The sequence below is a fragment of the Pseudopodoces humilis genome, chromosome 24, assembly GCF_049639895.1.
Source record: "Pseudopodoces humilis isolate 2021_Gansu_Grassland_sample_001 chromosome 24, ASM4963989v1, whole genome shotgun sequence".
NCBI lineage: Eukaryota > Metazoa > Chordata > Aves > Passeriformes > Paridae > Pseudopodoces > Pseudopodoces humilis.
This window is the reverse complement of record NC_142223.1, coordinates 5,437,035-5,461,808: the sequence shown is the minus strand read 5'-3', so window position 1 is coordinate 5,461,808 and position 24,774 is coordinate 5,437,035. Positions and strand designations below refer to the sequence as shown.

General features: G+C 42.6%; 1 protein-coding gene across 7 annotated transcripts; it reads right to left on the bottom strand.

Moving 5' to 3' along the window:
- Positions 1 to 863: 863 nt before the first annotated feature.
- NADK (NAD kinase) lies at positions 864 to 22,142 on the bottom strand. 7 transcript variants are annotated; one of them, XM_014259212.2, is made up of 12 exons: positions 22,055 to 22,142; positions 15,401 to 15,614; positions 12,421 to 12,504; positions 9,924 to 10,053; positions 9,363 to 9,471; positions 9,041 to 9,126; positions 8,673 to 8,775; positions 7,702 to 7,853; positions 7,061 to 7,160; positions 6,177 to 6,334; positions 4,973 to 5,055; positions 864 to 3,983 (listed from the first exon to the last, which is right to left on the bottom strand). In XM_014259212.2, the coding sequence occupies exons 2-12, from the start codon at positions 15,571 to 15,573 to the stop codon at positions 3,836 to 3,838; spliced, it is 1,326 nt and encodes a 441-aa protein (XP_014114687.1). In that variant the 5' UTR covers positions 15,574 to 15,614; positions 22,055 to 22,142; the 3' UTR covers positions 864 to 3,835. The 7 variants fall into 7 exon arrangements, with proteins under 7 accessions (XP_014114687.1, XP_014114689.1, XP_014114688.1 ...); XM_014259214.2 differs by lacking the exon at positions 22,055 to 22,142 and adding an exon at positions 19,960 to 20,018; XM_014259213.2 differs by lacking the exon at positions 22,055 to 22,142 and adding an exon at positions 19,791 to 19,866.
- Between the last annotated feature and the right edge of the window lie 2,632 nt (positions 22,143 to 24,774).

Here is a 24,774-nt window from a genome sequence, read left to right as displayed (position 1 = left end):
ATGTTTTCAGTCCTTCTCTCAGCCGAGCCCAGGCAGCAGGGCATGCCCAGAGCAGGGGGGAAGGGTCTTGCTCTTGCACAAAGCCTCTGTTGGGGCAGAATGAGGTGAAGGAAGTCTTTTTATGGCCAGGCCACAGTGTCAGTCACAGAAAGGGCTCTGACCATGGACAGCAAAGAGTTTGTCACCAGCCAAGCATGGAAAGATGGAAAACTCTGTCCAAGGTGCCTTGTCAAACAAAAACTCCACTGAAAAACAGCTAACTTACCTGTAAAAGTCATCTCCTTGTCAAACAAAAACTCAATTTAGGCAGCTGCTTTACTGCAAAAGACATCTCCTCACATCTCTCTCAACTGCTTTACTGCAAAAGACATCTCCTCACATCTCTCTCAACTGTTGGAATGAGTTACAGATTAATTATGAAATCAAAAGTCTCTTAAACATCACCATTAATCTCAAGTTCTGGGGAAGAAGCATCTAGAACTTCATCAGAATGTGCCACAAGCATTTAAACCCCATTTTTAATTCTAAACTTCCTGGATACCAAATTATCAGATTATTTGATCAGTACTGCCCTTACCTATTTCTTTCCTCCTATTTCTATTACTGGGCCTTTAAAAACAGTATTTAATGCAGCCCAGCTGGTTGTACACAAGATTTGATACAATTTGCACAGCAAATTCAGCAATTATTTTGAGACTTTTGAGGAAAACCTGGTATTAAGATGTTCAAAAAAGCATTTGGTGTATTCCCAGAAAACAGGTGCTACTGTTCCTTGAGAAGCGTCAAACCCCACACAATTCCAAGCAACTAATTGGGAATTCACAATTTTTATATTCTCCCCAGTCAAAGGGCAAATAGACCAATCCAACTTTACAAAAAGATTTTATTGAAAGGATTGAAAAATATTTTGTTTCTCAACAATATTTAAAACCAAGTTTTCAATGCATTAACAATATGTAACAGGATTTTTCATCTTTTAAAAATTCAGTACACTGCTTTATTCCTTACTACAATTGGTAATAACTTCAATTTCTACCAGAGGGTAACTTTTTTTTTTTAAAAAAAACCACAAATTAATTTCCCAGCTTTCATTTTGGCCCTTTGTAGATGAAAGGATGCGTAGTGCCAGTGACTTACAAACCCTTTTATCAAAAACTCTTAATCAGCAAACCCCCATTTTTTAGCACAGTTTAACCAAGTTATTCTGAATAAGCTACATCAGCAAAATTAAGTTTTATTGCCAATAAAGTGAGGTGCATACCAGCTTTTTTCTGGTTCAGCTCCCCCACTCCTGGAGCAGTTCAAATGCGTAACTCCAGGGCTGCTCCAGCCTCACTCTCCTGCAGTTTGCAGATTAAAAGCCTTGGAAAGGGACTGTACACTCAGATAAACTTTGTGATGTATTAACACAACCCGGGCTGTGGAAGCAGCTTGGCCAGGGAGAATCAAGGCAGCTTTTGGAGGAAAAGCCTGGACTGAAGTTAGAGTGCCTGCCCCTGCCTGAGCCAGGGCTGCAGCTCTGCCTGGGCTCAGCAGCCACCCAGAAAAAGCCTTTTTTTAGCAGGAATTCCCTACAAGCAAAGCTGCAGCAGCCTCAGAGCCAGCAATGAAATTGCAGCAGGTGATAAACTGAAAGAAGAAATTTCAAGTCTAATGTAGATCTAAAGTAGTTCAGTACACTTTGATTACAGATTTAATGACCTGTGCATTCTGAAAATTAAAAGTTCAGCAATTTAGTCAATAATAGCTTTACTATTATAAAAAGCATAAATAAAAAGTGCTGAATATAGTTTCATCTTTAAAAAAATACTAGATAAGGCTCATAAATCATTTCACCTCTGCAAAATGATTTTTCCACTCCCCAGTGTGCCTAGAATTCATTCTCCACTCATCCACATGTTTCTCTAGACACCATACCCTGTTCCTTCCCTCAATTATTGCATGTTTAAATAAAATAGCTTCAAAGCAAAAAGCCTGACCCTTCTCTAGTTCAAAAAGTAACCAGTTATCAAATAACTGAATACTCCAGTTAGGAAACCCGTAAGCAGCTTCAAAGCAATGATAAAACAATTACTGCAGATTCAAGTGAAAGATAAATCGCAAAAGTTCTCTGGATATTCTCCAAGATACCCCAAAATCCATCTGGTTTTGACCGAATCAAACCAATACTCTATTTTACAAAATGTACAAACCAAGTGTTAATTTATATGAACACACTTCCATTGTGATTTGAATCATTACCCAAGAGTTTGCTTCTCTTTTCTGGAAAAGTGCTGTCACCTGCATTTCATGAACTCAGCCCAGGGCAGCATTCAAAAGGGATGAGACATTATTGAAACCACCAGAGGACAACGGGTCAGGCAGAGTTTGGAAATGAACCCATTTCCACTTTGGACCACAGAAACAATGTAAGACAATCATGAAAAAAAGTTCAGCAGAGACTCTCACTCAGTTCCCAAGGAAATCCCACCTCAATCAGTAAATTCATTCCTTGGCAAGATTCTGGCAACAGGCATTGAACAGCTCCTGTCCCTTCCTTCAGTGAGCGATGCAGCAAGACTTGAAAATGCTGAAGTTTGGATAATATGATCAAGAGACTGCACCACAGAGAACATAAATGTAAACATTATCCTTGGGCTTACTATTTTGCAGTTAAAGTACAGTACAAACCCTTTTTTGCCCCAACCAGTTCGGGTTGTTTTTTTTTGTTCTTTCATAAAAACACATACAATAAAGTATGTACAGAGAGAAGTTAGAAATGTTTGAAAGCATCTTAAAAAAAAGTAAATGTGAGACTTAGAATATCTTGAGTGTGCTGAAGGCACCGTTGCTACTCCGCGGGGAATGTGTCCTCTCCTTTCTCCAGCCTACCAATGCAGAATCCCATCTTGGATTACTCAGCACCAAAAGTTGGAAGGTATCCATGGAAGTTGAGGGCATTCAGGATCTAGAATAGGATATTTTCTTCAGTACAACAGTGGAACCAGAATTCAGTAGCAACTGAAGTCCAGACTCTTCTTGAACACTTGGACAATTATTTTTTTTAAACATGATAGTCTCTAATGCTACCATTTATCCCAGGGAATCAAAGAAACACAGTAAGAAAAACCAATACATGGATGATTCCCACCAAGAGGAAGTGCAGAGCTGTGAATCAGCTCAGCTACAAACCCAGAGAAACCTGTAATAATTAATGCTCATCCCTGCTGTTTGTGGGTATTTCCACAGTGCTGACAGCCAAGTGTCAACTACTGCTCAAATGGATACAAGAGAGAGAAACGTATATATAAAAAATATATACTTTTTAAAACTAATTCCATGTGTTAATAAAAAAACATCCTTTGTGGGTGTTTCTCACTTGCAAGTAAGAAAGTATTTTCTGGGCAAGGTGTATTTAAAATAACAAAGAGGAGTTTTTTTTTTTTAAAGAAAACTCAGAGCCTTTCTATTCCTAGCAGTGTTAAATGGAGTTACAAACCTATAAGATGAAAGAGATTTTAATGCCACTTTTCCCTGGTGTAGCTACATTCAGCCTACCATGGAACTGGTAAGTCAGAGGTTACAATCAAATCTGCAGATGTGGTTTTTGATAGCAATCAGGAATAATCCACTCTCAGACTGCTCCTTTGGAAGGAAATTCACACTGGATTAGAACCATCAGGGCCTTCCTCAAGGTGGACAGGAAGGAGCACAACCCTTCCCAGCCACTGAGGGATATAAACCACAACCACAAGGCAGCTCTGGGGCAGTGCCCACACCAAAAGCTCCAAAATCCAAGCAGACGGGAGGGATTCTGCCACATTCCACTGCCATGAGCCCTGCTGGGAGTGGACACTCAGAATTCTTCTTCCTCCACGGCGAAGTTGTTCTGCTTCTTGCGGACATTCCAGTGCAGGCACTCAGCCAGGCTCTCGAACCAGTCGCTCACAGGGTCCCGGAAGCAGATGGAGGGGAGGGGGTAGCAAGAGGTAGTGATGCTGATACTGCAACAGCACAGGGCAGTCAGGCAGGGACAGCAACAATCTGAACATACCCCAGCCTGTCCCCACCCAGCACAGAACTTATTCACTGCCAAACAACAGCCTGCCATGATCAACGATCAGAACTGATGCTGGTCTCAGCTGGGCTTCAAATAATGAGCAGGGCTCTGGGGACTCCTTCTGTGACATGTCTGTGAACCCCTCCATGGCATCCTGCAGTTTCTGGCATCACCCACACAGGGACAAGGAAACCCACGTCACCACCTTGGCCTTTTGGTTTTGAGTTCTAAGCAACAAGCCCAAGGATTCCAGAGTGCAACCAAGGGCCAAAACTCGTGTTTGAATGGGCTCCTGAACTCCTTTATAGATGATCCAAGCTCAGAAGAAATAAAACCCATTCAGGATGGAGGCTTACACCAGTTGTACATTTTCCTTCATGGCAACTTGTGTGGGCCAAGAGGAAAAAGAGCATCCTGAATAAAAAATCTGCCAACCTCCTTCCCAGAGCTGCCTTTAATCGCCTCCACCACCATATACTGAACTCAAAACTGAGGGACTTCACACCCTTCTGCTCACTCAAGGCCAGAGCAAGTGACGACAACCACTCCAAGTTAACCCAGTTTAATCCATGTGGAGTATTCCAGCACCTATGCTCACAGCCAGCTCCTGTTGGTTTGTATCTTTCAGAATTCTTAGGATTTATCTTGAAGTTAAAATTCACAGTTTTCTAAAGATATGCCCATCTTCCTTGCCAAGCATGCAATGTTTACAGAGTCTGATCATTTCATTTGCTTTTATGGGAAGATCTAAAGAACTCAAGTTGGAAATTAAATCCTTTTAGTGCAGTTTGTGCTCTAGGAGGTGTTATGGTTTATAAAAGCTTCTTTCTTCACTGCCAAAAACCCTTTTGGCAGATGTTAGAGAATGAGGGAGCTGCATGAATCGGGATTTTTTTATACTTAGAGATAACACAATCAGAAAAAAGGTTTGACCTGTCTCCATGGCATATTTCCTGCCTCTTCCTTCCATCAAATGAAACCCACGCCGTGTTCCTGGCATCTGGGGAGAGCATAATCTGAAAAACAGGAATCAGCTGAACTTCAGGTCCAAAATTCTAGAACAAGGAACAAACACCTCCTCCATCCTCCCTTTGAGTACAGAGCTGAGTCTTTGGAACTCCACAGTTGCACTGAATTTCTCGGCTGTCCATGGCAGCAGTGCAGTAACACCACTCAAGCTCCAAACCTCTCTTTTTTGTTTATAAACATGTATTTTTATATAGGCAGTATAGTATCCCCTTTATATAACCCACACAAACCCTCCAGTTCCAGCCAGTTCATGCTTTAATTCAGTTACAGGAGCTGACTTAGCTTCTCTTTCAAGGAAAACTAAAAAGCTGATCCAGAAAAACAGATTTTAATACGTAATGAACCCAAAGCTGTCAAATTTAGGAAGTTTGGCTCCTAATTAAATTACATTCCTAATTAAATAATTAGCCACTGGCCAGTAACAGCCACCAACATGAAGGTGTGGGCTGAGAGCAGTGCCATGAATAAACCTTGAATTTATGTTGTAAAACAAGAACAGAAAGTCCACAACATGCTCATTTCTTGACGCTAATCCTCTAACACCCCTAGGAGCCCTTCCCAATCAGCTCCCTTCCTATTTAAGCAGGCCAGTAACAGAGACAAAAGGAGAAAGGGGCTCTTCCTTGCACAAGAGTGTTTGTCCAAATTACCCATCAACCAAGTCTAATTTATATTCAGTTATTAAATGTCTTTTTTCTGCAAGACAGCTTTAACAAATCTAAATACTGAATTGCAGATAATGTTACCAGTTTATACTTAAGATCTGCAATATTTCTTACTGCATGAAAGGAGAATTTTTGATTCCCTTCAGAACTGATCATTTACAGGCACTTCAGCCAAGATTATGGAACATTTTTCAGAATGCAAATGTAGGAACTGCCATTTTGTAGAATGTTCCAGAGCTACAATCCAGTAGGAAAAGTGTAAAGTATTCCACTAGCGGGTAAATTCTTCTAAAGAAAGCCACAATCTTGAACCAGACTTGGTTTGATCCTGCTACAAGTGAGAGCAAGCAGGAGCCACTCAACACTTCCCACCCTCCTCACACTCCTGTGGCCACTCCAGAAGTTTTTAATTCTCAAGGAGAAATAAAAACACAGAAGCCAACCTTGAGTTCCACTCCAGCAGGAACCACAATGGGTCTGAAGGACAGGGAGTGGGGGCAGATGGGGGTGATCATGATGGCAGGGACGTTGGGGTGGATCATGGAGGCTCCGGCTGCAGCGGCGTAGGCGGTGCTGCCGGTCGGAGTGGACACGATCACCCCTGGGGACAGCAAACAGGGCAGGCTCATCAGCTCTAAAAACCAGGGATTGCTCTGGGGCACACCAACACATCCCACCCTCACTCTGGGGACAGCAAACAGGGCAGAGCCATCAGCACTGAACCAGGGATTGCTCTGGGGAACACCAACACATCCCACCCTCACCCCTGGGGACAGCAAACAGGGCAAGGCAGGGCAATCAGCACTGAACCAGGGACTGCTTTGGGGGACACCAATAAATCCCATGCTAGGCAAGTGAACCTCTCCACTTGGATTTCACAGCTCAACTGAAGCCCAACACACACAAAGTGAGAAACACCCGCCCCAATCCTGCCTCGTAGTTTCAGAAGTTGCACAAACTCAGGTTACACTATTTTTTGTAACAGTGACTTTCATTTTTTTCTTTAAGGGTAAGAGCTTTAAAGATTAACTCCTGTCATTCATGAGTTGAGATTGTTTGCCTTCAGCAAATCCCAGGTCAATCTTGTCAGCTATTTCTTACCCTTAGTCTGAAATATAATACCCCAAAAAAGATCTACTTGCCCTCACATGCCCATAAACAAAATCTTTCAGCACCTAAAACTTGACTGTGGGAATGAACACACCCATTCTTTGCACACTTGTGTTTGCTGTCAGCAGTGAACTGGAGCTCTGTTTCCATGAGAGAAAATCCTCCACGAAAACCCAGTGGCCTGGACCTTAGCTGGGACAGCTCCAGCAGTACTCACCATCTCCTTGCACTGTGGTTATCAGGTGCCCATCCAGAAACACATCCACGTTGGACAGGTAGGAGGAAGGGCCACGATCCACCACAACTTCATTGAGGACCTGCCGTAACACCAAGCATTACTCCAGCCTGCTGCTGCTGCCTTGGCAATGAAATTAATGTCAAAACCAGAACATGTTTTCCAGGTCTCCTAAAAGTTCGTGCTGATTTAGTACCTCCAAATTTAAGACTCTTTACACTTCTGTCCTAGCGAGTGCCAGCTGAAGTTTTGAGATGTTAAGAATTAGTCCTAGGAGCTGGTCACTAACAACGTGCAGGGCTTTTCTTTTCAAGTATAAAAATGTTTGGTGTGTGTGACTTTAGAACTACTACTTTGTTTTCAAAATAGAAGGAAGGTTGGACACAAGCTTGGAGATATTTTCCAGCCTAAACAAATCTGTGAAATTATTTCTATAGGAAAGTATGAGATTAGCACTTCTGACTGCACAAAGGAAATGTGTGCAGCAGTTGCTCAGCATTTAGAGCACATTGTGAATTGAAGCAGCAAGGGCCAGCCCCACACTGCTGGGGGAAGAGTTTTAATGAAACAAGTACAAATTACAAATAATAGATTGGCTCTTTTGGCTTGTCTTGCCCTCTGACCTCATACTGCATAATCTGCTTGCCCACTTCTTTCTCCAGGTTTACAGACACAACTCCATTTTCCTCTATCCCATTCTGCACTGTGGTTTTCTCCCTGTGCTCCTTCACTACCTTCACCTTGAGCCTGCTCCGGAGAACGAGAGCTGCATTGCCTGGAGGGGAAACACAGGGAAAACACACAAAAATGAAATGTTGGCACAGGCAATAACCCCAGCAATGACTAATACACTTTATGAAATGCCATCCATCTATTCCTGAGTTTTTGACATTCCCAGTTTCATTCACAACATAATTGGCTACATTTGGCTGAAGCTCAAAACTCATTTTTAGCACCAATGAGCAAAAATAAAAGTCAAATTTCAAGCCAGTTCCTTCCCACTTTTCTCATTATGTAAAAAGAAAATTTAAATTTTATATAGATATGATTAAAATGGGAAAACACTGTTGGGCTCATATGAACTTCAGTAAGAAAAAAGCCAAGCTTAAAGAAAACTAAAGCATTAAAACATGTATTAAAAGATAACATTCTAGTGAGAGTTTTATACATCTTTTCAGGAATCTACTTTGGATGCAACTCAAATAACCTCATAGTGAAGAAACAAAGAATTAATTTCCTCCAATATTTTATTTGCCTGACTTTCAGTATTTAAACACTGCACTTTATTTCTATGTTTAGTTGCCATTTAACATAAATTCTACATTATCTTACACTTATTTACTCCATAAAGTTATATCTTAACCTTTTTCCTTTACAGAGCAGTACAGAGAGCAGCACTGTATGGGTCAATGCAATGCAAAACTTCTGTTAATTTAAGATACATCTGTGGTAATTTAAGATACATTTCTGTTAATTTAAGATTTCTCTTCATCTCAGATACATTTCTCAAGTTTCAAATCTTAAGGGCCAACCTAAAAGAGCTGCTTAAGAAAAATTAACAAACAAACACCACACCTTGTCCCCTTAAATTTACCTTCTATAACCTGAGTGACTTGGGACTGAAAATTCTCAAAATTAAATGGAGTAAGAAATCCAAGGGATCCCAGATGAAAAGCCATAACTGGAGGTACACTACCCTATCAATAAAGAAAAGAGTTTTAAAGCTACTCAGTCAAAGCAATCCATACTTCAACTATTTGCCTCTAAATATTGTGACTATTGATGAAACTTCAACTGTGCTTAATAAAAAAACAACACATTTGACATTCTTTTCACAAGGTAAAAAAGAGGGAATGAAGAACAAAAGACAAATGCTGAACTCGGTAACAAAGAGGGGAAAAAAGCACTTTTAAATACTTCCAAAGGATAAGGTTTTAGGGTCTATTTCCCATCAGAACCAACCTGGAAAAGTGAAGAAGCATAAAGTAAGGTCCCATCTCCTCCCAGGCATATGATAAAGTCTATCTGATTGGAGATATCATCATAGTCTAAAAGCAACATTGAAACAAAAAGTTTTGAATTAAATTGTATCCACAATCAATTTCCTAACAAAAAATAGGACGGAAAATTACAGTTTGCAGCATGTAAACACTCCCTCACAAATATATAAAAAAGCACAACTAAGCTGTTACAACACTGCAAAAGACAAAAGTTTTACAAATTTGACCCAACAACTAAGAAAACACCACACTCTAACTGTCCCTTCAAGATATCATTTCCATACCTTCTCTGAAGGTGCAAAATTTCTTCTTCACTGGTCCAAAATTCTCATCATTAGCTATAGCAGGGTCTTCCAATACTTTTTTTTCTACATACACTATCATATTGTTCTCCTGAAGAGAGAGAAAAGAAGCTTGTGAGGGACCTCCTAACAACACGCTTGACTCTTTCCATAATTTCCATTAATTTAAGACATATAAATATTATTTACAGTAGTGTTCTGCACCTGCTGGGTGTTTTTAATGTGTGGTCTGATCCTAACCAGAATTTTGCAGCATGCACAGACCATTTAATAAATTAAAGCTTGGCATGCAGATTACATGATACAGCAACATTGCTCTGTTTGCTCAAAGCTTAAAGGCTTAAGCTTTTTATATCCCATTCCCATAATTTAGAACTGCAAACAGAATGGAAGTTTTTACTTTAATAGTTTTAAGCTTCATACTGATCTTAACTTCTGCATCTTTTTTAGTACACCCTGTGGCAGTGGGTTTAAAGACTTTGCACAAATTGTGCACAGAATCAGCAACTGGAGAGAGCTGAGGTGTAATTTATATTTTCTCACCTCAGTGAGGTACACACAGAGCTCTTTGAAGGGCTGCAGCAGACTGGCATCACGGATCTTTTTAATCACAAGGACACTCTTGGGAGGTTTGTTCCATGTCAACCGCTGGCTTGCTGGATCCTGAATGTGCCTGGGGGACCAAAAAAACCCCAAACATCACCACATTTCAATCTGACACCTTTCTGACCTGGAAAAAATACATCCTCCAGTATGGAGGCCACACAGCCCTACATACCAGGCAGGGAAAGGCAGTAATTCACATTGCATTGGTGTTTCTGAGGGCAAGTCAATAATTCACATTGTAGTGAGGTTTCTGTGCTTTACTATGTGCAGGTGATAACCCAGAATCAATACTTCTGGTCCCTGCTGCCCTGTGAATGACCTGTGCCAACAGGGACCTGAAAAGAAACATCACAAAAGCTCTCAGATAAAGTTCCTCAACTGACTGACACCACAGTGCTGCTTTCCTCTTGTTTTAGAGCTGACTCAAAGGAGAAACATTCAATTAGAAGATCTGAAAAAGTCATAGCAAGATTTTTTTTTTCCCTATTGAATACTCTACATCAAACAGCTTAATGTAAATTTAAAATTAATTTCATTTCAGTGCTCACATTTGAGATACAAACACAGCAGAAACTAAAGGATAATGCAGGGCTTTAGTATCAATATTGCTGACAAGAACTAAGGATTGCAGCACTGAATAAACCCAGAACTAGCACCAACTTCATTCAAACAAAAACCAGTCTGCCTGTTTCAGCTCTACTCACCAATTCCATGCAGTTATACTCAATGAAAGGTTATTCATAACTTGTTTTAAGATCTTCATGTTTCTTTCCAGGGCTCAGGCAAATAGCTCCAAACAAAATAAAAGGCTGAGGCTTTTGTCAGTTATTAATAACTGCAAGCTCAAAATAATACATTTTTCCCTGAAAAATGTTTTTTTTTTTTTCTATTGAAGATTTCAATTAGTTCCGATAAAAAGTTGTGAGGCTTTACAAAAAATCCTGTGTAAAACTTGTATTCCAGATCTTTGAGGGACGGTTTCATAAAGAAAATCCCATTTCAAAAAAAAAAAAACAGGCATTCAATTTTCTCTTCTCACAAGAGCACAAGCCCCTGATGCTTTTTTCACTGTATTCACTCAATTCATCTGCTCATCAAAAAGCAGGTTTGCAAGTTCTAGAGCTGCTGGTCGTATTGGAAGAGACGCCCAACTTTCCCTAATTTATGCCTGCACGAAAAAACCTATGATTTTCTGTTAAAAATAATCCCTCCAGTGAGGAGAGTTTAACAAAATTACCCGCAGCAGAGGGGAAAAAAACACCAACAAGGTTTTGCTTGTTTTTAAAACCCACAAAACCTTGTGTGTAGTAAAGTAATTTACAATTTGCTTTTCAAACAGTCCTTGCCTTCAGCAGCCTGGGGGCAGCTCTGCTCCCAGCCCCGCCTGCCCAAGTTTTTCCCTGGCACAATCCTGTCCCTGTCCTTATATACCCGGCCCAGGCCAGCCCCTGTGAGAAGCAATGCCCCAGGTCAGGTGTGTAAATACAGTCTGGGCTGGCTTTCCACTGCACTGCAGCTCCCCACGGCTCTTTACAGCACCAGGGGAGAATGAGGAAGCTCTGAGTTGCCAAAGGGAGGGATTTGTGTTACACTTGCCCAGGAAAATTACCAGGAAAGTTTATTTAGGCAAATAAATATTGACTGCAATGTCTTATAGTTAACTGGAAGAGTAATTAAATAAAACTTTTTTAAAGGGGGAAAAAAAAAAATCACAGATTGGTTTGGGTTGGAAGGGCCTTAAAGCCCATCCAGTCCCACCTTCCACAATCTCAGGTGGCTCCAAGCCACATCCAACCAGGTGTTGGACACTTCCAAGTGGGGCAACACAGCTTTTCTGTGCCAGGGCCCCCCAAAACCAGGGACCACTACCTTGGTTAAACCCTGAAATTCCTCACCTGGCCAAGTCAAGACCCCTTTTATAAAGTAGACAACACCTGGTGTAGAAAGCAACACTTCATGCCACCCAACCTACAAAATTAAAATGTTTGTTTGCCCACTACACAGAAACCAGCCCTTATTTCCACATTTATCAACAGTCTAAAAGCAAACTGGCTGTAACTAAAAGCACCAGAGACCAAACAAAAATTGAAAGTACAAATTCAAACATCATCACCAAGGGAGGGAGAAGGCTTCCTTCAGATTTCACAGCACACAGAACAGTTCCTCTTCCTCCCCTTGCAGTGCTTAGAATAATTTTTATTGAGTTGGAAATATGAGAGTTGCCATTTTAGACACCAAACTATGGACTGCAGACCATGCCAGCTTGGCAAAGCTGACCCCAGGATGGCAATCAAGCAACATGAAAACCTTTGAATACCAGGTAAAATAAAAACAATGCTGATTAGAAGGTGAAAAAAATGGAATCAGAGGAAAAGCAAAGTAGTTTTGTTTGCCACAGAAGGAGCACAGTGCCACTGATGGGATGAGTACTCACATAATCGTTTTAGGATTCTGCAACATGCAGGCCTTTGGTCCAAACGTGGTCACTGGGCATGGTCCGTGCAAGGAGCGTGTTCTCCTGAAGGTAGAGCAAATAATCAGCAAGTAAGAGAGATGTGGTGACAAACTGGGTCTGTCTGGCTACTCAAACACCAAACCTTTCTTTGAACCAGCTGCACAAAAGCAATACAGGGCAAAGTGCATTTCTAAAACCTACATGAGTGCTTCCCCGGCAGGGTAATTTTACAGATTAGGTCTCACATTTCCAACGGCTGCATCAGTTTCTAAGTGACACCAGTTTCACTGCTGCAGGCACAAGAACAACACTTTTATTCTGTGTTTCTCGAAGCTACATCTTACCCAAAAGCACATTTTTTAGGATGACTGAATCTGGTACAAATACAGCTAAAACAGCTCAGGGAGTGCTCTTCCCCTACTGAGGGCAGCAATGTTATTATTAATATAATGTATTAACACAGACATTGGGTTTCAGTGTGACTTGACAAGCATTTACAAGGAGCTCTCCAACACCTTCATATATTTTTGGTGTGGTCAAGTCACAGTGATGTTTGTCATGGTCATTTAGGCACCCTTAATAAATTTAATCAAATAAATTCTTCAACTCTAAGGCACATGGAGATTTGTATCTCCAGTATCAGGCTGCAATTTTAAACAGGCTGAAAAAAAAATTGCTATTTCCTCCCATTTATTTCTCTAATAAAATCTTTGTCCTCAAATAAACAGGGGTCTAAGGTATCATTTATTCTCAAAATTGAATCCCACCAGGACACAGGGTTATTCCTTGCTGTAGGATGAGATTATCTGGAGCGAGTCAGAACTCTTCTGCCTCACTTCCCTCCCAAACTCCTCCAGCAAAGCTGCAACTGGGAGCAAAATTTGCTCAATTCATGGAACTGTTGAAGCATCATGTAACCACTATTAGAATTCTTCCATTATAAAGAAGGGAGAAACGTTTCTTTCCTGGGCTTAATTCAGTAACATCTTGCTTGTAACAATCATCACTGCAGCGCCTACTATTGTGCGTTACAAAGTAGCTCAGACCAGCCTGATGACTCAGACATAGAGCTAAAAAACACCCCAGATATCTAATAAAAATCAAAACCAGATCACACGTTAAACATATAATTAAGGAACAACAGCCACATCTTATTTGTTCCTTGCCTAATTAAATATGCCAGTCTAAGATTTGAATTCCAGTAACAAAACCAGAGCAATTTCTTTTCCGTCTCTAAGTTCAGCCGTGACTGACCAAGTCAGGTAAGAACCTTACTAAGTGTTTTATGAAGTTTACCTTATTTACACTAAAACAGAAAAATGAGCAAGGGCTAACATAACAAGAGATTAATGTATGTGTCAATGTGGGCAAAGGGTTGATAAGTCTCTATCTACTTGTGAACAATTACCCTTGGCATTAGGAAGGTTAAATAACACCCTGGCAGAATCACCTCCCACTTGCACCACTCCAGCTTCTCCCAGATAATTTTTTCCTTCTCCCTACACAGGTCATTATTTGATGCCACTCCCAGTAACTGGCCAAATTTCAAATTCTGTTTCCACGTGAGGCACCTGACCTTCATGACATTCCAAAAGTTTCTTGTGCAAGCCCTAATTAATAACTGGTGCAAATTTTACCTGAGATTTCATTTGGTTTTATTAGTGTTCAATAAAATGCCTGAATAAAAAGAATTTCAAGTTATTCACAGTCAGGCTGCCTTTGCTAAGAACAAGCAGCAATGCCCTGGAAATTATACATGTTTTAGGGAAATCTACTTATCAGTTCCCAGCTGGGCAGCTACTTGGAGCTGAACACCACAGAGGAAGGCAGAGAGCTGCACTTCCTGACAACCTGCAAAATGCCTTGAGACAATTTAGCACTGAAGACAGCCAGTGAATGACTGCAGAGCATCCCAATGACAGAAAATCTCAGAAGCAATTACCCTGATTCAAACCCACAATGGACAGAGCACTTCTGTTTGAAAAAGAAGCTGTTTAGCTAGGAAATAATACACAAAAATTTAGTCCACTTCGTCTTCTGTGCAGATTTACTGACAGGTTTGAGAAGGGAAAACCACCAGTTTTACAGCACAATTTAAATATCAAGTCTTACATATTGACCATACACACATCACCAGAGCTACAACAGAACACAGCCCTCAGAAAACACTTCCCAGAAGCATCAAATACACTGAACTACAAACACAGAGCTGTTATTTTCCTAACCTTTCAAGGCTTTTAGTTTGCCTCCCTTCACCACAAAGCTGCCCCCTGTGCTCTTCAGCCTCACCTGCATGCTCTTGCCTCCCAAGAACATTCCTACCAGCAAAGCAGGAGCTCTGAACAGGAATTCTATCTGCTGAGCAGCACCCTTGTGGCTCTGCCCATGCTTTAGGGACAGTCACAGCACAAGGAAGGTGAAGTCCTGCTGTGCTCCCCACAAGATCAAGACACAGCGCTGCCTCTGCCTGACGTTCAATATTTACAGTGGGTTCAAAGATCACCAAATCAGAAGTTCTACCCACCCTGTTCACATGACAGGAGCCTTGCAATGAGATCAGAAACTTGGCTCCAAAAAAAGAATGGGTGTTTCTCACTGCTCTGAAAATGTCTGCAAACACAAATTTACTTTTTGCTGTCTCACATGTAATCTAACACACAGGTTTTTAACACACACCACTAAAGCTCTAGCTTGAGATTTTGTAAAAGTCTGAAGAATTGTCTCTACTGTTGACTAATTATTTTTTGGAGACTGTGAGCTCTGCAGGCAACTGTTTTGACAAGCCATGAAACCTTGATTCTGAATCTGGTCTTAGTCAACATCCCAACTTCAACTCCCCACCTTCATTTTGAACCTTCTGAGGCACATTTTAAGAATCCCTCATGGTCATATTAAAAAAATAATAAATTCTAGTTAACTTTTTAATTTTAACAACAATGGGAAGAAGCAGGTGCCTTACCTGAATTCTTTGGTGCTTCCAAGGGCTGGTGAAGCTGACAAACTCCGTGATTTGGCTCGCCCCCGGCTCATGCTGCCCCACTCCTCATCATCGTGACACGCCAAGCAGTGGTAGGCAGAGTCTGAGCTCCCATCAGCCTTGCTGGCACACAGCTTCTCCCGACTCATCTCCATACTGGAACTGAAGGAAACTCAGCCAGAGAGAAATTCAATCACTGTAGTGGAGACAGAGAGGCAAAATCTCAGTATTCACAAAGGTAACGGAGCTTTCCTTTAAATTCAAATTATGGTTTCAGCTGGCTCAAAGGAAAACAGAAGCTTTGCTAACACAATCCCTCTTCTCTCAGGAGATACCATGTTGAACGTAAAAAAATTACTGGAGTTCTGCTTAATGTCAAGAAAGCCCTGGAATTGTCCAGAAGATGAGCATTGCTGCTGAGATGAGCCAGTGCTTTGAGCCATCTCTCTGCTCTCTGCAGCTCCTGCTCTGTGGTCAGCACTGCTGACCAAGGTGGTGCTTTCCCAGGGCCCCCACAGTGGTTTTTATAATTGTTTTTTCAGTAACTGAAGTGTTTTAAAGTCCCTGCAAGAAAATCTGGAGGAGCATGTTACACTAAACAGGGAGCTCACACACACTAATAAACACCTATCCAAAGAATCTGGGAAGTTCTTCAAGGTAAACAGAAGTCCCTGGAATTAAAAATGACCAGCATGTTCCCAGACAGAGAAGAAGCTCATTACAAAGTTGTTTCAAGATCAGCACAGATTTGTGTCTTTAGTTACATAAGAGATAAAATTAATTTCTTTTAGATATTGAAAAGAAAGAAAAGCTTTAAATATGTGACAAGGAATCAAGGCTCAGGAAAAACTATAAAGTCTCCTATGAGATGATACATATGTTGAACAGACAAAATAGAATACTCTAAGAGAAAAAAAATAATGTCAGATAATTCAACAGAAATAACCTCAAGCCTCAGCTTTTGAAAAAAAAAAGGAGAGGTTAATACCAAGCTGAGGAGAGACAAAAACAAGTTGGAGGACAATACCTAAGTCCTTAACTCATTTTTGACAAACTAGGGAGATGGTCCAAAACAAACAGGACAAAATAAGGACAAATGTGCAGTATTTCAGTTCCACGAACAACCAGCACAAATGGCAGATAAACAGCTGGTTAGAGCACAGCTTTGCAGAAGTAAAAAAACCCAAAACCAACCCCAAACTTGAAATTACTACAGAAGTTCTGGAGATCTTGTGAGCAAGTTCTCATCATTACCTGAAGCAAGTAGAGAAGAAGCCTTATCAGAATAAAAATAGAAACCAACTTTTAGTCTATGAACAAACACAAAACCATAAACAAATAGTATCCATGTGAGTGTAGTCCAGAAGAACAGCACATTCCTCAAGTCAGTTGATTCCAACATGGGGGGACACGCTGGTTCAGTAAAAATTTTCAGATGTTTTTTCCAACAGTTTCATCACTTTGAATGAGGTTCTCACCTCATCCTGCAGGGAGGAGCCATTGGTCAACCATTAAAATGGACTGTGGCTCTGGGAAATCATCACACAATGAGGATATCTCAGGGGAAAAGTCCCCAGAGAATGGCAAAACTTCACCAGAACTCCAACTTGCAGACAACAAAACCATCAACAGAATGCAGCTGTAATTTTAGACTCATTGCTAAATGGGACAGCACCACCACCTAATCAAATTAGAAAGTGCTTTTGCTCCTCCTGTAGCTTAGGCTTACCCAAGGAGAGCATCACTACAAAGAGGTGCAGTTACTGCCAGCCATTAATGATTTACAGCATCCTGCCCTTGAGAGGTATCAATGTTTAGCTAGGGGTTACTCATTGCTGTGTCACCTGTGACCACGGCTTAGGAAACAGCCATTGCAACAGACTTGCAATTTTGACCAGCTAAGATTAGCAAAATGTACCTTTATTTTTAGACAATTCAAGCTGATATATAAATTTTGTGCCCATCAGTTGAGCAAGGGAGGCAGAGAACAGTAATTTACGTAATAAGCAAGATGTGTTTCCATGTGACTTTGACTAAAGAATGTTCATCTGACAGATGCTGATAGTAAAGAAAATCAGATTAGCACAAAAGTGGAAGTAAGAAGTGTACAGACCTACTAAATACAGCCTAAGAACTTGATATTCCTTCCATGTAATGCTTTCCAATTCAGGATGTTTTAACTACAGCTTACACCATGTACTGTTTAATTAACATTCCCTCACAAGACGAATAAGCAGACTTGACATAAGACAAAACTGCCACAGAACAGCTTCCAGGATTGGATCCAAAAAACCTTTAAGCACATGGTAACAAACTAATGAAAAGGCTGCTCTGTTTTAAATCATGTCCAAAATAAAAACAACATAAGAGAAACAAGTTAAATGTCCAGCACTGCAGAATGAAGGACAACTGAGAAAGTTGTCTAACATCTAACAATAAATATCTGTGATGGTGACACAGCAGCCAGGTGAATCACCTCTCACACATATCCAACTCTAGTTTTATTGTAGTTTCCCATTTTTAATTTCACTGAACGTTCCCCTGAACCAGAACTTCCCAAGGGTTTAATCAAACCACCTTTATACAAACCCCATTACATCCCCCAAAGGAGCTGCAAGGCTGCAAATCACCAAGGGATTTAATTTTATTTTATAATGACCATGCTTGTAAGCTGATCTTTTGTAATAAATTTTTCCTGTTAAATGCCCTGCCCTAAATCATGCTGGTTAAAGGATTACTGCAGGGTCCATCCTGACAAAGTCCTCACAATGTTTTAACCCCCCTCTGAGGCTGCAGCATTTGTACTGATGTCTTAGAAATTATCTATCATTTTTACCTTTACAAGTACAAATACAAAATACATATTTCATAGTACATATAAAAAAGTGTACTTATACCTATATTGTATAGCACAAATAAATTTGTAGTTTTACAAAATTATAAATAATCTTGTACTTTATTATTAACCTTCTCTTGGGGCATAAGAGTACAATGTTCTATCCAAAACTGTACTTCTTGTCCCATTGCTACAGAGCGCTGTGTGCTTGATCACTCTGCTCTGTGGAGCCTGCTTGTATTTTGCTGAATAAAGCACTCCAGCAGAGGTTACATGCCTATGACTCCATCCCGAGGGCACTAAACCCCCTCTCACACACACAGAAAAGAAGGAACAACTCCATCAGACAGACAAAGATTGGTTTAGTTTAGAACTTCATTTTCCAGTGTACCTGTAGAAAACCAAAACCCCTATTAAAACCCTGCACTCTGACAACAGTTACAATTGTAGTTTTGATTATACACCCGAATACTATTTCCACAAAAAAAACAGGCAGTTTGACTATCACGTGTGCACAGCCTAGGCACAACAAGTCCATTTGTTAACCCTCGCTCTCCGGAACCCCAGCACGGACAGGACATGACCCACCAAAACGCAGGGCCGGACCCTCAGGGGGCAAACAGCGGGGCTGGCCCGTTATCCACCCCCGCGGGAAGTACCGTCCGGCCTCGGGGCTGCCCGTGGTGATCCCCCCGGGCGCTGCTAGAGCCCCTGCGGGGGGATCGGGGTGCGGGAAAGCGGACACTTGGGACGGCGGCCCGAGGGGCCCCGGCGTGGAGAGGGACCGGGCAGGGGACACAGGGACACACACCTACACCGGGGACACCCGCACCGCGCCCCCCTCAGGGCCGTCCGGCCCGGCCGCCCTGCCCTCTGCGGCTCCCCCAGCGCCCCGACTCACGGCGTCCCTCAGGGCCGAGCCCCGCGGCGCTGCTGGTGGCGCCGGGCGCTGTGAGAAGCGCGGGACCGCCGGGCCCTGCGCACCTCCATCGTCCACCTCTCTGCCACCCCCGCGCAGGCGCGGTTCAGCCGCGGGCCCGGTGCGCAGGCGCGGCCGGCGCGGCTGCGCGGCGATTAGCGTTCATTAGCGGTAATTAGCCACGGCTGCGGCGTGGGGGAGCTGGGTGGGTTGTGTGTGTGTAGCGGCTGTGTGGCAGGCATCGCATCGGGTTATATCCGCAATAGAGGTGCCAGGGGGACATGGGCATCGCACACTTCCAGCCAACCCACACCCCCCGAGCCATCCCACCTTCAAATTCCAGCCATCCCACACCTCCAACCACCCCGCACCCCTCACCTCCAGCCATCCTGCCATCCCACCCCTGCAGCCATCCCACACTTCCTACCTCCAACCATCTCAACCTTCCGAACATCCAATCTCTCACCATCCCAGCTCTCCAACTATCTTACCTCTCACCATATCCCACCTCCCACCATCCCATCCCTCCAGCCATTTCACCTCTCACCATCCCGTCTCCCACTCTCCAACCATCCAAACACCCCATCTCCCACCATCCCACGTCCTAGCCATCTCACCTCCAACCGTGCCCTCTCAGGTAAGGCACAGACTGCATTATCCCCTCCCCTCCACCTGCTTTTTGCCCTCCAGCTCACACCACGCCTTTTACCAAGGGTGTGGCTGTTGGCACACGCTTCCCTCGCACTCTGCTCACATCTCCCTACAATATATGTCATGAACTTTTACCTTAATCTGGCCTTTCATCATCGCGTAAATGCCCTTTCTGTCACAAAACCGACAGCCCACACCACTTTGTGAAGATCACTCCATCCCAAGTACAGACATAAAAAAAACATTTTCCAGTCTGTATTTGAACAGGAAAAAACCAGACAGTTTCAGAACCTCAAAATCATCAGGAGCTTTGTCACAACTTCATCAGAGGTAGGATCCAACCCCTAGCAACTAGCAAGAAAATTTTTCAGTTACCAAACCTATCAGGTTTCATAATTTCAAAATTGCATTTTTTACTTTAAAGAGGCCACACTCATGCATGAAGCTCACTGGATAAATTGCACCAGGATAAACCCACACAGTAAGAGCAAGTTACACCACATGAGGATGTGGCAATTGGGGATTTTTTTTCTTTCTTCTTCCTTTACGTAGTAATTTATTTTTGGGGAACCAGGGAACGGTAAATAACTGACGGTTAGTAAAGGCTGAAACAAACCTAAAAAAGAGGAAGCAGTTGCTAGATGTGGGAATATACCCTTGGCAATGTTATACCACTCTTGAAAGCACAGGATTTTGAGCTAAAATTCCTCTTTAGTCCTTCATTCCAGAGGCCACTGTGCAAGCAGTTAAGACTTGCTTAATACTGCAATACACTGCTCTGTGGGGTTAATGATATCTCAGAGCCTCAAATGTCTTTAATGAGCTGAAAGCGATTCTCAAAGTGTAAAAGGACACCAGAACATGACACTAGGCAGGAATTCAGCTTTAGGGAGTCAAAGCATTGCCCTGAAACCTGAAGTGAAAAACCATCCCAGGAGAGATGCTCAGACACGGAAGCTCTGTCAGCCACCACTCACTGACCAAGGCTGGCTCTTGGGATGGACTTTTCCATATTCACCAGGGTGAAAGAGAGAAATCCCCACTACAGCCACAACAGTTTACATTGGCTGCTCAAAAATAAACCCTTTGAGTGGAAGGTTGTTCTTCCCACAGAGCAGCAACTTCCCTGCGGTTGCTCAACATTTTGTAAGAGGCCTGAACTCTGCAGCACGAGGAGCTCTTATCCCTGGTAATTGGTGGAGATAAGACTGCTAAGCAGCTGAGCCTGTCCTATTTATAAAAGGGCTGCAGTTAAAACAGCACCTCTGAGCTGGGCAAGCTCAACAGCGGCCTTGGGAGCTCTGCTTGGGTGTTGGGATGAGTGTCCCGGGCTGACAGCTCTTCCCTCCACAGACTGCAGTGACAGGAGAAACAGAAGAGTTTTAGGTGCCTTTTAAACATTTCCTCCCTGACACTATTAGCAGAACACTGTAGCTCAGCACTCCAAGCCAGGTTGTGCTTCCTTTCTCCCAGTGAAGAAAACAAAGAGAAATGTTGGCAGGAACTTGAGAAATGAGCATAAAAACATTCTGCTTTTTTTAAAATTTTTTTCTACTGGGGCTCTCAGTTCCTAGAAATAACAAAGAAAGTTAATTTCACAAAAATGCTGTTGTTTGACAACTTGTACAGATGTGCCTGATACAGAAGCTCTGTTCAGCCTCCACCTATACCCCAAACCTACCTCCAAGCAAGAGGCATTTCCACTGAGCAGGGAGCAATTAGCAAATTGTCTCTATTAACAACTAGCACAGTTGAAGGACATAGTTCTTACCTCTCAACCTTAATTTCAAACAGCCTCTGATGACTCAGAATTCCTGAGGGTTCATGGGAAATAAAAAGGTACCACAAAGCCTAAATTCTGATGGAGATGGTGGCATGTGAATGTGACAAATAAATTATTTCTCAACAGTCACACAGTGACACAAAGACAGAGAAATGCTTTTCATTATTCAGGCTGTTTATCAACACCTCCAATCATTATGTAAATGTCATTGTCCCAATTTTGAGGCTGAACTACATTAATTGACTTGCATAAGGCTTAATAAATCTGAGATGAGCGACTGGGAATGTTGGCCTACAACAAACTCCATTCTCAGTTCATCTTTGACAGTGTCAGGGCAGGACTGAGAGCTGCTGGCAGCCAGGAAAGGAAAGTTACGTGAGAGAAGTGGAGAGATTTTTGAGAAGTCTAACATGAAGGGAAATATCAAAATATGCAGCCAGGACTTACCTCCTGTCTCAAAGCAGGATGTGGAGGAGAGAGAAATTTGAGATTCAGCTTGGGGTGTTTGGGAGGGGCTCTGTCTCCCTGAGTGACTAATGGAGTGTGCTTTTCTGCCTTTAAAACAGATAAAATGAATTACTTTCCTCTTTCTCAATCTTGTCAAGGCTGTAACCACCCTGACACAGGAAATGCATCATTGCATGAGCCCCAGAAGCATTCAGAAGTGGATGGGTTTCCACTTGTAAATAAAAATAATTTTATAAACTGGTTTACTCATCACACCATTTCAGTGTTCCCAGGAAAACTGGTCATTCTTTTGAGGAAGGACCTTGGTTCACAGCAGACCTCAATTCTTTTTAGGAAAGCAGCTTGATGAACTGGAAAATTTAAAATCTTCTCGTTTCTTTGGTTTCCCAGATGCTTCTATAAGCACAGTCCTGCAGCACTGGATTTTAAACCAAGTTACCAGTGAGATGTGCAGCCCAGAGGAATTAATTATGTTTTCTGTAGGATCCCTTTGAAGTCAAAAGCCCTTAAACTGACTTGATCTTCTCGAGTGTGGCCCGGCTAGCTCAGTGATGAGGTTTCTCCTCACTCGAGTTTCGAGCCAGCATATGTTTGTGGGGTTAACTGATTTTCTTCAAGAATTCAAGTCTATAGAGCGAGTAAAGAAATCGGGGGGGGACTCTCTCTCTGGTTTGCATTCCACAGTTTATTTCTGTGAAGGGGAATCCAAAGGACGAGAGACAAAGGATTTGGGGTCTGGGGGGTCTCTTTCAATAGGGTTTCTCGGAGGGAGGGAACATCAGAGAGAGAACCAATTATTTTTCTCAGTTAGTACATCTTACAAACTTTCTACAAATCAAGGTTACACACACCAAGATAAGAAATAACAGACACCAACTTCTTCAAATGCCCACAAAGGTGTAGGAGTATTCTCCAGAGAGGGGCAGAGGGGGAGAGAGGGGGGGCTTGGTTTCCTGGCAGCACAGGGGGGAAAGAAAGGGAAGGCAAGGTAAGCATGCCCTCTCAGCTTCCATAGTTTAGAGGCATTCTGGGACAGGAAAAAGTTACAAACTTCCGTGTTGGAAAGAAGGGTTCTCTTCTCCCAGCCCCGTGCTTTCCTGGGCTAAAGAAACTTCAAGCAGCTGGAAATGCCAGCCGGGTCCTTTCTTTACTCTATCCGGCCTCTCGCCGTGGAGCTGAGGAGAGAAACTTCAGTAACCATGGTAACCTGACGCCAGGTAAACAATTAGGAGAAAGAGAAGCTGGGGGGGAATCACAACTAAAAAAGGGGAAAAGATATATTTCAAGCTATCAACTACAACATTAAACCTTTACTAGGCTAAACTTTCATGCTGGCAAAGTCAACATTGTTTGCAATTCTGAGTGGAGAGGCTGAGGGGAACCGTGGGGAAAACCTCTTGGTTTTGTATATAATTCCTTTGCTTTGGAGAGCTCTGGGAACTGCAGTTGCTTCCTGCCCAAAAGCCACCAATGCTTCCAGCATTATGGCAGGAATACAGAAGAAATGTCTGAATTCCTCACAGAGCTCCAGTCTCAGTATTTCAAGGCAAAGGGCTTATTTCTGTCACCTGGACTGTATTTATATATACTATTTCTGTATCATCAGAACACACCCCAACGCCATCACAGACTGCTCAAAGATACTGAAATTGCCACTCCAGCTACCAATTGGCCCTTGATAGTGGGGGGACTGGTTGTTCTGGGGCCTTTCCTTGCCAGGAGTCACCCAAGTTGAGTGAGCAAGATAAACACCCTGTTGTAAGAAAGGACGAAATTGGGTCACCAGCTTTCATAACTGCCCAGGCTTTGAGAACAGTCTGAGGAGTGACAGCAAGAGTGAGATTGTGGAGGTTCTGGAGCCAAGAGCTACCACGGTGTGGAAGGAGGCCTCCAGGATGTAAGATTTTCCCCACTGTAAAGTTAATAGGAAGGACTTTTCCCATAGTGCTTTGCACCTCCATTTTGTTGTACCCCAGTTTATATACCCAGTTAGCCTGTTGGCTGTCCCTTCCCTTTTCACCTTGCATGTTCCCTAGAAAGTTCTCCCTTCCTTCTTTCCCGGTTGGCCCCAGTTTGGTGCGGTCCTCCACCCCTGTAATGCTATTGGTTTTCCCTCTCCCTGACCCCACCTCTGCACCACTTTCCCCTGTTCCCATTGGACCCTGACCCTCGGATCCCCCCCACTCAAGCCCCCATATATTCCTGGACCCTCCATTAATCCTTGTCTCTGTTCCTGGACTTTTTTGGTGTGTGGTTGGAATAAACCCGACTGGAACTCCATACAGAGACCCTTCCTGCTTCTCCGTCACCGACTGCTATCTGTGGCATGTGTACATGCATGTGTGTGTGCGTGCGTGTGATTGTGGCCTGCTCAGATGCTGTCTCCTCTGAAGGTGCTAGACGCTCTTTGGGAAGGTAGCGTTGCCTTACCACCTCCACACAAAGCTACATGAGATGGTTCCTCTGCACTGGATTCCTCTTTGTTATTATGTGTGACCAGGCACTGGCATCTGTGGAATGGGCTGAGATAGCAGCAGGCACAAGCTCAGCTGGTGACAGGAAAAGTAAAACAGCCAAACCCTGTTTTTGTTACTGTCAAAGGAAAGAATTATCACTGCAGGCTCTATACAGGAGAAATACCATGTTCTTGTTCCAAAGGGAATCAAAATAGTGGGGGGCTCATTATTTTTTTCTAGGCT

Coding starts and splice junctions, on each gene's coding strand:
- NADK (XM_014259212.2), bottom strand. CDS start 15,573: ATGGAGATGAGTCGGGAGAAGCTGTGTGCCAGCAAGGCTGATGGGAGC. Junction 9,472..9,923: donor TCTGTGTGTACCTCACTGAG/GTGAGAAAATAT, acceptor CTCTCTCTTCAG/GAGAACAATATGATAGTGTA. Junction 8,776..9,040: donor ATGCTTCTTCACTTTTCCAG/GTTGGTTCTGAT, acceptor CTTTATTGATAG/GGTAGTGTACCTCCAGTTAT.